This window comes from Dendrobates tinctorius, unplaced genomic scaffold (genome assembly GCF_039654945.1).
Source record: "Dendrobates tinctorius isolate UK_male_01 unplaced genomic scaffold, ASM3965494v1 ptg000071l, whole genome shotgun sequence".
Taxonomy (NCBI): Eukaryota; Metazoa; Chordata; class Amphibia; order Anura; family Dendrobatidae; genus Dendrobates; species Dendrobates tinctorius.
This window is the reverse complement of record NW_027361739.1, coordinates 19,245,981-19,263,462: the sequence shown is the minus strand read 5'-3', so window position 1 is coordinate 19,263,462 and position 17,482 is coordinate 19,245,981. Positions and strand designations below refer to the sequence as shown.

Sequence of the window (17,482 nt, the reverse complement as noted above, 5' to 3'; positions counted from 1 at the left end):
TGTGACTCCAGCCTAAAGGGGGTTTTACACATAGCGATATCGCTAACAATATCGCTAAAGCATCACCGATTTGGTGACGCAGCAGCGATATCGCTATGTGTGATACTTACCTCCGACCGGCTCCCCCGCTGTCCATCGCTGATCACGCAGCTCCATTTCTCGTCGGGCGCTTCCTGCTGGCGCCGACGAGCGACGCGCGGACGGAGGACGTCAGGATCGCCGCGTCTGAAAGGTAAGTATCGTCCGCTGTTTCGCTGCTGCATCGCTGTGAGATCTTCCTGTGTGGAAGCTCACTAGCGATCTTTTAGCGATGCACCAGCGATCCTGACCGGGTCATATCACTGGTCGGGATCGCTGGTGCATCGCTAAATGTAAAGGGTCCTTAAGTCAGGAAAAAGGAAGTTGCCGATTAACTCCAGGAGAGCTGTTAGAGCGTGATAAAAGGTAATATTGCTAAAATAAACACAGTGGATGTTTTGAGTGGCACATAATAGCAAGATTTATGAAAAAAAAAGTTATAGTACTGGACAACTTCTTTAAAGGGGTTGTCCGATCCAAATTCATAAGTCTGCAGTCACTCTGTGTGACTGCAGACTAGGGTGACCGCAAAAAATCGATGTCGGAATTTTGTCCGTCTGGACCCCACAAAACGATTCCCCTTTCCAGATATTGAGATAGCCAAAATTTGAGCTCGATCAAACGACGTTAACCCGTGCCGCTCGTCGCTCAAAGTTTGAAAAAATCCAAATTGAGGTATTTTAAGATTTAGGTATTTTGCATAGTCTGTTAGACTATAAAGAATGTGACAACAACATTGCAGAAATAGCCCTGACCAAATTTTCGAACCATTTGTGGTATTTGAATGCAGAGTTGGTGGGATTATCGTTTTTTGATCCCACCATTACAGACAATGAAAAGTTGTTAATGGCTAATAAATTGCTCAGTAGCACAGATGAACCATCAGAGCACGCTAGGGTTGTAAATCCAAAAGTTAGGAAAGAAAAATTAAAAGAGGTAGGAAGTAACCGACTTTAACGACCTTCTGACAAAAGATGAAGAACAAAAGCAATATGTCCTGCAAGTTGTAAGCAAATGCCGAGCATTATATTCTGACGTTTCAAAAACTACTTTAACAAAAGCTCTAGAATAGATTAGATAACTATGTAAAATTATCAACTCATGTAGGTTAGCGTGCTCTGATGGTTCATCTGTGCTACTGAGCAATTTATTAGCCATTAACAACTTTTCATTGTCTGTAATGGTGGGATCAAAAAACGATAATCCCACCAACTCTGCATTCAAATACCACAAATGGTTCGAAAATTTGGTCAGGGCTATTTCTGCAATGTTGTTGTCACATTCTTTATAGTCTAACAGACTATGCAAAATAACTAAATCTTAAAATACCTCAATTTGGATTTTTTCAAACTTTGAGCGACGAGCGGCACGGGTTAACGTCGTTTGATCGAGCTCAAATTTTGGCTCTCTCAATATCTGGAAAGGGGAATCGTTTTGTGGGGTCCAGACGAACAAGATTCTGACATTTTTTTCCCCCCCAGCAGTACACGCACAGTGAGCTGCGAGGATTTACTGGTTTCTGAGCCATTATACATACTCCTTGCCACAGCTCGTCAAAATTAAAAATCAAAGTAATCGACACCTGTATTGTATTTGAGCTCAGCGCCATTCATTTGTATAGAATGGAGCTGCAATAAAATGTAACTCCTGTAGACATTCGTGCCACTGGTTCTGAAAGAAAGCAGCCATGTTTTTGTAATCCTGTTCTGCCCCCTTACTGTTACAGCAATTATTTTGGATATGTTGCATATTTTATTTTTATGTTATAATATACTGCATTATATTAATTTTTTTATTTCTACAGATGCATAATATGAAGGAAAATATGAAAGCTGTTCAAGATAGACTTCTAAAAGAAATGGTAAATGTCTGAATATTTCTCTCACAATTCACTCACACTGTATAACACGGTCAAGTGCGATCCGATAATCTAATCGCACTCAACCATTCAAGCCTATTCGGATGTCATCTGAGTGCAGTCCAATGTATGCTTACAGTGACAATGGAGAAATTACGTTCTCTGTGTTCTCCGCATCTGTGCTGCAATTCTCTCGTGTGAGAATCTGATCACACTCGGATGACTCTTGGCTCAAACTCTGACATGATAGAATCTATGCCAGTGGGAGCATACCCTTAGGCTGGAGACACACTTAACGTATAAAAATACGGTTCCTTTTTTACGGACGAAAATCGCAGAAACGTTCCCTGAACAGTGATCCGTATGTCATCCGTTGGCAATGGAAGGATGCAATTTTCTTGCATCTAAGCATCCGTGTGACACCCGTATGGCAAGTTTTTCTCGCCGGCTTGCAAAATGGACATATAATGACAGGTTAAAATAGAAAAGAATATTATATATATATGGCTAGTTTCACACTAGCGTTTTTTTGCGCTGCGCCTCGTGCGCATACCAAACGCATGCAAAAAACGCATCATGCGTTTGCTGTTTTTTGCGCATGTGATTTAACCAATTTTTTCACCATCTTAACTCAAAAAACGCATGCGTGCGCATGTCCTAGCGCACACGTGCGTTCCCATAGACTTTAAGGCTAAATGCACACACTGCGGATTGGTCTGCGGATTTTTTTTTTATCTCCAGAACCGCAGGTAAAATGACCTGCGGATTGGCCTGCGGTTTATCATCTCAACAATGGAGGAGATGGTAAACCGCAGTAGAATCCGCAGAAAAGAATTGACATGTCAATTCTTTCTGCGGATTCAAAACCGCAGCTTTTCCGCAGTTAAAAATCCGCAGCATGTGCACAGCAGAATGTAAATCCCATAGGACAACATGCTACGGTACACTGTCTGCAGAACTGCTGCAGTTCTGCTGCGGCTAAAACCCCAGCGGAACCGCAGCATGTGCAGTTTTTTTGCGCATAACGTGCGCATGCGTTTTTTGAGACAGGTCGGACGGACCAAAAATGCAACAGGTTGCGTCCGCACACTACAAAAAACGCATGCACACGAATGTGTGCATGCGCTAGATCATGCACACCCATGTTAAAGATAGGGGAGAAATGCGCATGATATCGCACGAGGCGCAGCACTAAAAAACGCCAGTGTGAAACCAGCCTAAATTCATAGACAGATAGCAGAATAGCCGATAATTCAATTGCCAGCTTCTGTAAAATCAATACTGAACCTGACATGAAATGACACATGGTTTACATACAGTAAAGTTTTTTACTGAGTAAACCATTTCATTTCATTTAGATTTATATATGTATTTGACTAATTAGATTAGTGAATGTGTATAAAATTTGGGACATATAGGTGTTAAATTAACGGGTACATTCATTGAAAAAAATTGTGTGGACTCCTGCGCAATTTTCTCCGCCAGAGAGAAAATAGGCGCAGATGTTTGTAGCCAGGGGGGCCTCCCTAGGCTATTACTATCTGCCCTCAGTCACTAGCTTTACCTCTCTGGCGGGGAAAATTGCACGGGAGCCCACACAATTTTTTTCAACGAATGTACCCGTTAATTTAGCACCTACATGTCCCAAATTTTACACACATGCACTAAAATCTTATTATTAGCCAAATACACATATAAAATGAAATGGTTTGCTGTATGTAAGCCATGTGTCATTTCGTGTCGGGTTCTGTAATGATTTTACAGAAGCCGGCAATTGAATTATAACTGATTCTATATACCGTATTTTTCGCTTTATAAGACGCTCCGGATTATAAGGCGCACCACAAATTTTGAGGAGAAAAATAGGAAAAAAACGTTTTTTTAATAAAATGGTGGTGCCTCTTATAATCCAGGTGTCTTATTGCTTACCGGGGGTGGTGGCTGCGGTGAAGTGGGGTCCCAGGGTCGCTGCTGGAGGAGGCAGGAGTGGGGTGATACTGCAGGCCGCAGGAAGGGATGAGAGGGTGCTCCGATGTGCAGCGTGCTGCTACGAGGGGGGCTCGTGCTGCTACCAAGGGGCTCGTGCTGCTGCCAGGGGGGCTGTACTGCTGCCAGGGGGCTCACGCTGCTGGCAGGGGGGCTGTACTGCTGCCAGGGGGGCTCGTGCTGCTGCCAGGGTGGGCTCGCGCTGCTGCCAGGGGGGGCTTGCGCTGCTGCCAGGGGGGCTGTACTGCTGCCAGCGGGGCTCATGCTGCTACCAGGGGGGTCTGTGCAGCAGCCAGGGGCTCTGCCCACATTTACCGGGTGTCCGTCGGTGCTGTGGGTGTCTCCGGGTGCCCAGCGGTGTCTCCGGTTCCAATCCCGGGTCTCTAGCGACATTTTGCGACAGGCCAGAGCCCCGGGGCTCCCTCTCGGTTCCCTCTGTTTTGGGCTCCGGCAATATGGCGGCCGCTGCCGGGGGCAGTGCATGCGCTGATGGTGATCTCGAGAGATGAGATTTCAGCGAGATCTGTCCCGAGATCACCATCAGCGCATGCGCTGCCCCCGGCGGCGGCCGCCATATTGCCGGAGGCCAAAACAGAGGGAACCGAGGGGTTGCCCCAGGGCTCTGGCCTGTCGCAAAATGTCGCCAGAGCCCCGGGATTGGAACCGGAGACACCGCTGGGCACGTGGAAACACGGCTGGGCACCCGGAGACACCCACAGCGCCGACGGACAGTCGGACACCCCTGCGGCCTACACCCGGTAATGTATATCCTCTTTTTTTAAGACGCACCCCCATTTTCCCCCCAAGTTTGGGGGAAAAAAAGTGCGTATTACAAAGCGGAAAATACGGTATATATATCTCCCTGAAATATATATTATATATATATATACTGTATATATATACACACACACAACCATTCAAAATTTTGGGGTCACCCAGACAATTTTGTGTTTTCCATGAAAACTCATACTTTTATTAATCAAGTGAGTTGCCAAATGAATTTAAAATCTAGTCCAGACATTGACAAGGTTCGAAAAAAAGATTTTTATTTGAAATAATAATTTTCTCCTTCAAACTTTGCTTTGGTCAAAGAATGCTCCCTTTCTAGCAATTACAGCATTGCAGACCTTTGGCATTCTAGCAGTTAATTTGCTGAGGTAATCTGGAGAAATTTCACCCCTTGCGTCCAGATGCCCCTCCCACAAGTTAGTTTGGCTTGATGGGCACTTTTTGCGTACCATACAGTCAAGCTGCTCCCACAACAGCTCAATGGGGTTGAGATCTAGTGACTGTGCTGGCTGCTCCATTACAGATAGAATACCAGCTGCTTGCTTCTTCCCTAAATAGTTCTTGCATAATTTGGAGGTGTGCTTTGGGTCATTGTCCTGTTGTAGGATGAAATTGGCTCCAATCAAACGCTGTCCACAGGGTATGGCATGGCAATGCAAAATGGAGTGATAGCCTTCCTTATTCAAAATCCCTTTTACCTTGAACAAATCTCCCACTTTACCTGCACCAAGGCAACCCCAGACCATCAGATTACCTTTACCATGCCTGATAGATGGCATCAGGCACTCTTCCAGCAGCTTTTCAGTTGTTCTGCGTCTCACAAATATTCTTCTGTGTGATACAAACACCTCAAACTTGAATTTGTCTGTCCATAACAATTTTTTCCAATCTTCCTCTGTCCAATGTCTGTGTTCTTTTGCCCATATTAAACTTTTCCTTTTATTAGCCAGTCTCAGATATGGCTTTTTCTTTGCCACTCTGCTCTGAAGGCAAGCATCCCGGAGTCACCTCTTCACTGCAGACGTTGACACTGGCGTTTTGCGTGTACTATTTAATGAAGCTGCCAGTTGAGGACCTGTGAGGCGTCGATTTCTCAAACTGCAGACTCTAATGTACTTGTCTTGTTGCTCAGTTGTGCAGCGGGGCCTCCCACTTCTCTTTCTACTCTGTTTAGAGCCTGTTTGTGCTTTCCTCTGAAGGGAGTAGTACACACCATTGTAGGAAATCTTCAGTTTCTTGGCAATTTCTCGCATGGAATAACCTTCATTTCTAAGAACAAGAATAGACTGTCGAGTTTCACATGAAAGTTCTTTTTTTCTGGCCATTTTGAGAGTTTAATGGAACCAACAAATGTAATGCTCCAAATTCTCAACTAGCTCTAAGGAAGGTCAGGTTTATAGCTTCTCTAATCAGCAAAACTGTTTTCAGCTGTACTAACATACTTGCACAAGGTTTTTCCAGGGTATTCTAACCATCCATTAGCTTTCTTACACAGTTGGCAAACACAAAGTACCATAGGAACATTGGAGTGATGGTTGTTGGAAATGGGCCTCTATACATCTATGAACATATTGCATTATAAACCAGACGTTTGCAACTAGAATAGTCATTTACCACATTAAGGCTGGTTTCACATTAGCGTTTTTTAGTGCAGCGCATCGTGCGCGTCCATGAGCCCCTATGTTTAACATGGCGAGCCCATGATCTAGCGTTTGCACGCGCACATATGCATTTTCGTGCGCATGCGTTTTTTTGGAGTGTGTGCCTAGGCGCGTCCGACGCAACCTGTTGCATTTTTTAGTCCGTCCAACGCTGTCAAAGAACCGCATGTGCACGGAATGCGCAAAAATAACACATTGCAGTCTATGGGAACGCAGGCGTGCGCATGGATATGGGCACGCCTGCGTTTGAAATCGCATGCGTTTTAAGAGTTAACATGGCTACAAACTGGTTAAAACGCATGCGCCTAAAAAACGCAAACACATGCAAAACGCTTGATGCTTTTTTTTGTGTACGCGTTTCTATTGCGCACGAAGCGCAGCGCTGAAAAACGCTAATGTGAAACTAGCCTAGCAATGTATAAAGTGTATTTCTGAATCATTTAATGTTAGCTTCATTAGAAAAAACAGTGCTTTTCTTTCAAAAAGAAGGAAATTTCTAAGTGACCCTAAACTTTTGAATGGTAGTGTATATATACCTATACTATGTGTATATATGTATTCTATCTATTCTTTATTAACCTGTCAGTGTGATTTTACAGTATCGCGCACTGAAGTGGCTTTTCTAAAGGACACCGGTGCGTATTTCTCGCAAGTCACACGTATGGTCCGTGTGTAATCTGTTTTTTTTTCGCACCCATAGACTTTCATTGACGAGTCTCAAGCGTAATACAGTACAATTCGCAGTATGCTGCGATTTCCTCCGCACGTATAATACGGGCGAGAAAAAATCGAATGATGGGAGCTGCCCCATAGATTAACATTGGGACAAGCACAATGCGACTTTTTCTCGCATAGCACTCTTCCGTATTTCTCGCCAGTGTGACTCCGACCTTATACATTGGAAATATCCACCAGTCCTCAAGCAATGTCTGCTTTTATTGTAAATACTAAAAACATGGCATTCATTATGTCAACCACCCACATCAGTCTTTCTGCTTTTCCCAATTCTGAAAATTCTGTATGTCATATACACACGATACCTTTAGGGGGCACCAAGTAGCTTTTGTTTTGTTCTTCGGAAGACTATATTGAAATTATACGTATGTCTGAATTACATCTTTGGTCTCATTCAATTGCCATTTTTATGACTGTTTTTCATCAGTGTTGAGGATACAATTTTCATACTTTTTTTTTTTGGTCTGCGTGTCAATCAGTGTAGCATGTTTTTCAAGTACCGATTTTTCCGGTCTATAAGATGACTTTTTAACCCCTGAAAATCTGCTTAAAAGTCGGGGGTCGTCTTATACGCCAATTGCATATGGCGGGGGAGTGGTCCCGATGAAGAAGGGAGGGTGTAGGTGGTGTTATCATCCCCTTTTACCTCATTGGTGGCAGCGGTGCGGCAGCTCCTCCTTCAGCAGTGTTGCGGCTCTGTCCTGGGGGTCGGCGGCGGCGGCTACGGTTTGTCCAGCGTGGGGGTGCTGTGCTGGGGGGCGGCTGCTCTCTGTCCAGCGTCGGTGCTCCTCCTGCATTTCCCCATAGTCTGGAGGCCCAGGCAGCTCCATTGCTGCGATGGGGTGGCCTCCGGGAAAATGGCCGCCGGAGCCCGCGCAAGCTCAGATTCAGATCTCGTCCGGAGATCTCGGGAGACGAGATCTGAATCTGAGCTCGCGCTGGCTCCGGCGGCCATTTTCCCGGAGGCCACCGCATCGCAGCAATGGAGCTGCCTGGGCCTCCAGACTATGGGGAAATGCCGGAGCCCCGACGCTGGACAGAGAACCGCCGCAGCCGCCCCCCAGCACAGCGCCCTCACGCTGGACAAAGAGGAGCCACCACCGCCGACCCCCAGCACAGAGCCGCCACACTACAGATGGAGGAGCCGCCAATCCCCACAGCACAGAGACCCGCAGCACCGCTGCCACCAATGAGGTAAAAGGGGGATGATAACTCCATTTACAGCCTCCCTTCACCGGGACCACTCCCCCGCCATATGAAGATTTCTCCGCACCCGGCATATAAGATGACACAATCGTATAAGAAGATCCCCCGACTATTAAGATTTACTATTTTAACTGGAAAAGTTGGGGGGTCATCTTATACACCATAAAATACGGTATACAAATTTACTACCCATTAAGCAGTATAAAAAAAATGGAAAGCACATGTTCTGTGTTTTTTTTTTTTTTATCACAGGCCCATTAATTTGAATGGTAGAGTTTGATCCAGAAATGAAATAAAAAATGGATGAGTCAGTTCTTGTTTTGCCTACTATCAGTCCAAAAAAAGACATATGAACAGCTCCTTAGATTGTAATGGGCACATATTCTGTCCGTTGGCAGAACATGTGCGTGAATCACAGAGGTGTGAATTGGTCATAGCAGGGCCAGTTGCCTAAACTTTGTTTATCATACAGTATGCTTTAATACACTACTCCAGCAGGGGGAGAGGGGGGGTTATTTCACTACTGGTGTGTTGCTTAAAATCCAAGCTCCCTGCCCCCCCTGTCTGATACTCCCCTTTCAACATTTTCATCTGTTTTCGCTGCCGCCCCGGTCCATTTCCTGCAGTTTGTGACTTGCTGGCTGCTCCAGTATTTCATGGAGCCTCGTTCAGGATCTCATAGACTTGCATTGAGAGCTTGTGATTTATCTTCTGAGTTCCGGCCAGTCAGACGCTACGCTCACAAGAAGATGCCGGAGGGTGAGTATATAACCAGGGACAGGGAACTAAGTTTAAAGCACCACTCCAGTGATGAAGAAAAAAAATGCAGAAGTTATGCTTAAACAGAAATTTTCAGTGTCATTATGTAAATATTGTGCAGCTTGGCATTCAGTAATCTGCAGTTTGTGAATGCTGCATTCAAGATCTGTCAAAATCTGGGTAACTACAGTATGTCTTTATTTGACCCCTCATCTTATTCATATGTAGGAAACCAAGATAACTTATACCAAAAATGGCTAACTATTATATAAAATTGGATAACTTGAAGGCTCATATTTTCAGGAAATCTGTTATTTTAATCCTAAAACTAAAAATATCTTATTAAGTGAAACGAGTTACACATTAATCAGGAGCTCATAGAGAAAGACGTCGTTCAGCTTGTTAGTGTGTATCACATAACAGTAGGATGACATAGGACCATCTGCAGTATCCAATATTGACGCAATCTGTTAGCGACTCCACATATGGTTCATTTTTCTAGAATGCTCATCTCTATTTAAAGCTCTATGGCTCACACAAATGACAGGCATATTGGGAGTTGTAGTTTTGCATGTCAAATTGTTAGAAAAATACGAAATTACCAGCCCTTCTCATTCCGGCTGAAAGTCCTGGTGTAGTTGGTCTAGCCATGCTTGGCATGTCACTCTCCACAAGGAGAAACGTTACCCTTTGGATCCCGGTCAGTCGCCCCACATAACTAAACCAGCAGATCTCACACTTGACACTGGCAATGGACAGTACGCTGACACACAATGCCTTCAAATTGACATTCTGATTTGACTTTTATCCTAGGTCATGTGATAAGGTTCATTAATGGGTCGATATTCACTTTTAGGATTGTTACTTCCAATACGGTGGGGAAAATAAGTATTTGAAACACTGACGATTTTTCAAGTTTTCCCACCTTCAAAGAATAGAGAGAGGTCTGAAATTTTTATCATAGGTACACCAACTGAGAGACAAAATCTAAAAAAAATCCAGAAAATCACATTGTATGATTTTTACATAACTAATTTGTAATTTATTGCATGAAGCAAGCATTTGCTTGCAATTAAAGAGGTCAGACTTTTCCTTTAGTTCTTGGCCAAATTTGCACACACTGCAGCAGGGATTTTGACCCACGCCTTCATACAGATTTTCTCCAGATCTTTCAAGTTTCTTGACTGTCACTGGGCAGCATTGAGTTTCAGCTCCCTCCAAAGATTTTCAGTTGGGTTCTGGTCCGCAGACTGGCTAGGCCACTCCAGGACCTTGAAATGCTTCTTACGGAACTACTCCCTTGTTGCCCTGGTTGTGTGTTTCAGGTCATTTTCATGCTGGAAGACCCAGCCACGGCCCAATTTCAATGCTCTTACTAAGGGAAGGACGTTGTTGGCCAAAATCTTGTGATATATGACCCAATCCATTTTCCCTTCAATACGGTGTAGTCCTGTCCCCTTTGCAGAAAAGCATTCCCAAAGTATGATGTTTCTCCCACCATGCTTCCGGGTTGGGACGGTGTTCTTGGGGTTGTATTCCGCCTTCATTTTCCTCCAAACACGTCGAGTGGAGTTGATACCAAAAAGTTCTGTTTTGGTCTCTGACCACATGACCTTCTCCCGTGCTTCCTCTGGATCATCCAGATGGTCATTGGCGAACTTCAAACGGACCTGGACACGTGCTGGCTTGAGCAGGGGGGCACTGCAGTATTTTAATTCATGATGGCGTAGTGTGTTACTAATGGTAATGTTTTAGTATGCGGTCCCAGCTCTCTTCAGGTCATTGACCTCATCCTCCCATGTAGTTCTAGGCTGATTTCTGATCTTTTCCATAACCATACTTGCCCAACTAGGCGAGATCCCGTATGGAGCCTCAGACCGAGGAAGATTGAAAGTCATTTTGCGTTTCTACCGTTTTCTGATAATTCTGCAAACAGTTGGTTCCTTCTCACCAAGCTGCATGCTTATTGTCCTGTAGCCCATCCCAGCCTTCCGCTTGTCTACAATTTTGTCCCTGGTGCCTTTTGGTCTTGATCATGATGAAGAGGTTGGAGTGTAATTAATTGAGTGTGTGTACAGGTAACGAGTTAAAACAGATGCAGTTAATACAGGTAATGAGTGCAGAGTAGGAGGGCTTCTTAACAAAAAACTAACAGGCCTGTGAGAGCCATAATTCATTCTGGTTGGTAGGTGATCAAATACTTATTTCATGCAATAAAATGCAATTTATTTAAAAATCATACAATGTTATTTTCTGGTTTTTATTTTTAGATCGGTCTCACGGTTGAAGTGTACCTACAATAAAAATTACAGACCTCTCCATTCTTTGTATATGGGAAAACTTGCAGAGTCAGCAGTGTGTCAAATTATTTTCCCCACTGTAGGTGGGACTAGCGTTCTAGTCCTCTTCCTCTCTGAAGAGACAATATGCATATTGGTCTAGCATTGTAACATTACTATCCTTTAATAACATGACCTGTTTTTTTGTCTCCTTGTCTTTTTTCTCCAGCAAGAAGACGAGCTTCTCAGCGTCCGGAGAGGACTTCAGTCTCTGTTCATGTCCGGCCCTAGTCTATTCTAGTTTGTTTCTATGTATCTGTTGTTGTTTAGTATGGAAAATGTGTACTGGTTCTGCCATTTTACCTTGTTCTTTTAATTATATTGTTGGTTCATACTGTTGCACAGAATTTGCATGTGCTTTTTACTCACCCCATCAAGAGATTATTTTACTGTTTACTGAAAGGTACATGTACATTAAAGATTTACTTAAGGATTAGTGCATTGCTTGTCTTCAAGATTCTTTTGATATGATATGGGCTTATACTGGTTAATGAAAGATAAAAGAATTACAGTGATCTAATGTTTTGCTCAATTGTTGGATGATGGTCGCTATGTTTACACAGGCGAATAATAGGAAATGAGCCTTAAGACCATTCGCTTATCGCCTTTTGGATTTTCAACCTGTGTAAAAGAGCCTTAAGGGGGTTTTACACTAAGCGATATCGCTAGCAATATCGCTAAAACGTCACTGGTTTTGTGACGTTATAGCGATATTGCTAGCGATATCGCTATGTGTGATACTTACCAACGACCGGCTCCCCCGCTGTCCATCGCTGATCGCGCGAGAATGTCCGGCTCCATTTCTCGTCGTCTGCTTCCTGCTGAGACTTCCTGCTGTGACGACGAGTGGACGCGGGCGGGAGGACGCCAGGATCGCTGTGTGTGAAAGGTGAGTATCGTGCGCTGCGTTGCTGCTGCATCGCTGTGAGATCTGCCTGTTTGGCAGCTCACTAGCGATCATTTAGCGATGCACCAGCGATCCTGACCGGGTCGGATCGCTGGTCGGATCGCTGGTGCATCGCTAAATGTAAAAGGGCCTTTAATGTGACTGCAGAGTGAGACTATACATGGTTTGTAGTCGGGAACCATGAATACACCTAGGTTTGCATAGGAGCTGTGTATATAATTTGGTAAAATTATATTTCATGAAGACTATTTGCAAAATTGCTTCATTTTAATGCAAAAATGCACATAACCTTGAGCTATGTGGTGAACTGAAGCCAAATGTTTAATCCTACGATGAATTTAGCCATGTTTCCTGTTCCAGCACTATCGGCTCCAAGCACGTGGCTGATCATAATGAAGTGGTAAAGCCAATGATCTCCAATATTCCTACCAGATCCTTCATATCTCCTATGGATGACGCTGATGTTTTTCCTTACTGTGCACCCCAGCAGCTGTCAAATTTCGCTTTAGAATTATTGCATTTTAGGTTCATTTTAAGCCGGATCCTTACATATCCAAAGTAATCAACCCCAACATTGACCATTTATCCTCAAATAACGGGTTTTATTTTAAATAGATGTCTAGAAGCATCTACGAAAATAACTTCATGGCAGGGTCCTAAATTAAACAATTCCCTTTGATAGGAACATCACTTCTGTGGACTGTCCAGCAATGTACATTACACATGACATCATATTTATTATGTGCTTTGTCTCTTCTACCCGAACTGTATAAACTAAGACTCAGATCCACATTTTCAGTAACTTCTTTTTTTAATAAGATTAACTTAACCAGGAAAATGTAACATCTTAAAAAAAAGCGAAATGAAATAGAAAACATGAAAATATCTCACCGAGGCATGAACTTTACAAAGAAAGTATGAATAGGCTGACATGTCAATGTAATACTGAATGATGTGCTGGCAGCATGTCCATAATGATGTCGCCATGCACAGCGTCTCGCTGCAATATACAGCCTCATACAAGTTTCCTTCCAGTGTCTTTCAGCGACACCCACTTTGTTTTGCGTTTGTATCCTTGAGCTTGATCCTCTCCCAGTAAGGGGCTGATCAGTCCCCAGATATGCACGGTGAACTCATCGCCATTGCATCCTCCATATCGCCCACAACCACTCTCTGCATAAATAGCTGAGCGCCAAGCGCCCAACTTCACAACTGAACGCCATTGCTCCTCTTGGAACATGTTCAGTGGTAACTGCAAAGTAAGACCATACTTCCAGCATGAAAGCGTTTACGGTCTGTGATACCTGGAAAAGAAAAACGTACACTTAATATCTCAAACAAGCAAAGCACTTATATTATATACATCATATAGTTATATATACACACATTGCACAACATTCCTATTTCATGTAAGTAAAATCAAAAATGTATCTGTACTGTAGCTGGCAGCTGATGAATTACTGTTTTGTTTGTCAGATGACATTACTGCTTATTAAACACCATTTTTTTGTAAAGCCAAAATGTGCAGAGATACAATTTCCTTGCTCTCTTTCACATATAGAGCTAACAAGGGTTCTCCAAGAATGCCATTAAATGGCCCCCACCACATCATTTAAACAGCCCGTCCGAATGATACATGTGAACACATGACTCTCTGTGTAAGGCCACATTCAGTATTTGGTCAGTATTTTCTATCAGTATTGGCAAGCCAAAACTAGAAGGGGTTGATAAATACAGAAGTGGTGACGTGTTTCTATTATACTTTTCCTTTTGATTATTCCACTTCTAATTTTGGCTTACATATACTGAAGTAAAATACTGACCAAATACTGAATATGTGAACATGGCTTTTGAAGCACAAAGGTTATCTCCTTCACAGAGCTTACAAAACGTGTGAACGTAGCCTTACTGTGGATTCTTCCAGTGCTGCTAGTAGGCAAATGGGACATTTTTTGTATCATTTTGGCTACCAAGATTACAGAGCTGTAGCAGCAATGTTCTGTCCTCATGTAGGGTGACATATTAAGCTCACCGATTAAGTTTAAACATATTCAACTTCAGTTGGTTTCCCCTGGTCACAGTGGATGTGGCCATATTGAAGTCTAGGGTCCTAAACATTTCACGCCAACTCAATCATATACAATTATTTCCAGCTTCACCCTTGTACTCTTGTATATTTTGCACACGTACCTGGTCAAGTGTTTGCTTGAGGCATGTACTTCCATCTCATTGCTTTTATACTCATTAAGTTCTTTACGAATGGCAGCCTGCAAAAACAACATACAAATACTGGTAAATGAATTATAAATAAGGTGGCAGCACCACACAAATATCCTATTCCTAAGCCCTGCTGAATGCTCTACACAAAGATCTCCTAAGGATGTTGACTATATATATTAAACTGTATATCACTGAGGACATACAGTTGCAGACTATTGCAATTAGCCCACCATTATTTGTAATGAATCTTCCTCAAGTGCTGCTCCTAGACATAGTATACCCAAATAGTATTAAGTGGTAGTACCTTGTCTGCTGCTGATAATCTCGTCCAGGGCTTGTCTGCTCGTCTATCATAATCCTGAGCTTTCGCCACCTCCACGTAATCACTAAATCGTATCAGAATTTTTCTTTCCCTCAGTTCATCGACCGTCGGACGTTGATTGAGCTGTAAGGAAGAAATAAAAAAATATATAGATTGCATATTATTAATGTGACTCATGGGATGTTTACATTAAAACCAAATGCTAGGATTTCCTAGGTAAAGTGCATGTAAACAATAACTGAGAAGGGTTTTTTGCTATGAGTTTTTCAAGTTTACAGTACCAGCAATGGGATTTCTGAAATCTCATGCTTATATTTTCCTTGAGGATTTTAGCCATCAATGTGTTTTTTGTTTGATTTTTGTTTTTTCCAAATCGACACTTTGTCAATTCTTTCAGCATTTTATTAGGAAAAAAACGCAATTCAAAAAGCATGTTATTGTACTCATGGTTTTTCCTTCCAACACATACCCTCACATTGTTTTAAGGTGTGTAGTAAATCTTAGGGCTGTTTCAGATGTCCATGATAATCGGTCCGATGTTTTATTGCAATGTCTGGGATGGCCACACATGTCCTGACCCAAACATCATAGCTTAATGTATTTCTATGAGGCTGTCACGCTTGGTTCAGATGCGCATTGCAATCTGGACAGATTATCAAGGACATTTAAAACTGCCCTTAATCTGATGGCAAGCAGTTTGGCAGCATAAAATGCAAGTACATCCATGTGCGTGGTTGGCACTCTTCTCGAACTGGGTGTTCTATGGTAAGGTTGATCCCATGTGAACACAATCACGTGCGAGTGTAGCATGCTTCTGAGGTGCGTTTAGCGAGAAGAGTTTTCCGTAACGTCACAGTAACTTTCCGCTGCATCATTAGACATTAATTGCTAACAGCCTACTGTTCCTGGGTGCAAAATAATAAAGCAGCTTATTAGCAATTTATTTCTAATGATGCAGCTTAAAGCCAGTACGACTTTTAGGAAGACGCTTCTCAGCAGATGCATGTCTTGTGAATGTATATCCAAGAACCCCTTATACCAGGGGTGGGGAACGTCTGGCCCGCGGGTCATATACGGCCCGCCATATCCTTTGATCCGGCCCGCAGCCGCTCCAGAGCCGCGATCTGGTACCTTGATGCCAGAGGAGGACTCTTGCTCTGCTTCCTAGCCCCGCTCGCTGGATACCGCGCACTGATACGTGCAGCCGCAGGCACTGACGGGGACTGAGCACACCCCGCCGGACCCCAGCGGCCCCCGCGCACTGATACTAACCAGGACGAGTAACCGCTCGCCGCTACCCAGTGTGAGCTGCGCGGTCTGCGGCCTGCCTTCCTAGTCACCCCGGCCTGCCATCTTCATCATCCTGGTCACGGATGCTGCTGTGTCAGGTCAGTATGTGCTGCCTAATGGGGAATTGTGCTGCCTATTGGGGATGTGTGCTGCATATTGGGGACGTGTGCTGCCTAATGGGGACATGTGCTGCCTAATGGGGACATGTGCTGCCTAATGGGGACCTGTGCTGCCTAATGGGGACGTGTGCTGCCTAATGGGGACCTGTGCTGCCTAATGGGGACATGTGCTGCATATTGGGGATATGTGCTGAATACATGTGAGGAATGCCTGTTTGTTAAGGAATCCCCACATCTATTCAGCCTGTCCAGCAGCTGCAAATCATGCAAATACGTCGACAGAAACTAAATCTCTGAGCACGCCAAAATACTCAGAGGACACCTGAGCATGCTTGGGAAAACCTGAGCAACGAGAGTACTCGCTCATCATTATTAATAATTTTATGCGGCCCCCGAACGCTATTATAAAATTCCAAATGGCCCTCGGCAGAAAAAAGGTTCCCCACCCCTCCCTTACACAAACCTGACTATGGGTGCTAGAATACAAGCACTGTCTATATATACTGTAGCGTCATAGTAATGGAGCACTCACCTTTCTGGTTAACCTTTGTTTGATTTCTCTTCTTTCCTCTTGTTCTATCTGGTCATTTCTTTCTGTAAAGAGAAGGAGATTAATAATAAGTTGGACTCATCAGAAACATGAACCAAAATATACTCGAAATATAGTAAACTGATGAGTGTCAAGAACAGGAGTGTCCTAATATTAGCGGAGCTCAGGGCTAGGGGAGACACTTTATTTTAGTATATGACATGGAGCCTTTATGAAGCCAAAATTGGACCCATACAGAATTGTACTGTACCTTGGTATACCTAAAACTTCAATCGGTAGTACATATAAACCCTGGATTGATAACTTTGTTTTTTTTTACAGTAATTGGGTCCATCCCTAATGACTGGGAAATTCTGTGAGCAAGATAATTTTATACCTCAGCTGTATAGAAATGATTTATAGTGGTCTAAGGGTATGTGCACACGTTGCGGATTCATCTGCGGATTTTGCAGTTTTCCATGGGATGTACAGTAGCATGTTAGCCTAAGGAAAACAAAAACCGCTGTGCACATACTGCAGAAAATTCCACGTGGAAACGCAGCGGTTTATTTTCCGCAGCATGTCAGTTCTTTGTGTGGATTACGCAGCGTTTTTACAACTATTCCATTCTAGGAATCTGCAGATGTAAAAACACAGGTGAAATCCACACTACATCCGCAGGCG

General features: G+C 43.5%; 2 protein-coding genes across 3 annotated transcripts in view; one reads left to right on the top strand and one right to left on the bottom strand.

The window, feature by feature from the left end:
* Positions 1-11,848, top strand: part of LOC141096125 (synaptonemal complex protein 2-like) — a 244,255-nt gene extending 232,407 nt beyond the window's left edge. The window contains exons 14-15 of the mRNA XM_073582529.1: positions 1,883-1,939; positions 11,581-11,848. Coding sequence (XP_073438630.1) covers positions 1,883-1,939; positions 11,581-11,652 — 129 coding nt within the window. The 3' untranslated portion in view covers positions 11,653-11,848. The remainder of the gene's footprint in view (positions 1-1,882; positions 1,940-11,580) is intronic.
* Positions 11,849-13,110: 1,262 nt separating this feature from the next.
* PHACTR3 (phosphatase and actin regulator 3) overlaps positions 13,111-17,482 on the bottom strand; it is a 267,395-nt gene continuing 263,023 nt past the window's right edge. For both annotated transcript variants that reach the window (XM_073582483.1, XM_073582485.1), the window contains exons 10-13: positions 16,802-16,863; positions 14,843-14,983; positions 14,509-14,585; positions 13,111-13,622 (exon numbers count right to left, since the gene is read on the bottom strand). In XM_073582483.1, the coding sequence (XP_073438584.1) occupies positions 13,607-13,622; positions 14,509-14,585; positions 14,843-14,983; positions 16,802-16,863 (296 nt within the window). In that variant the 3' untranslated portion in view covers positions 13,111-13,606. The remainder of the gene's footprint in view (positions 13,623-14,508; positions 14,586-14,842; positions 14,984-16,801; positions 16,864-17,482) is intronic.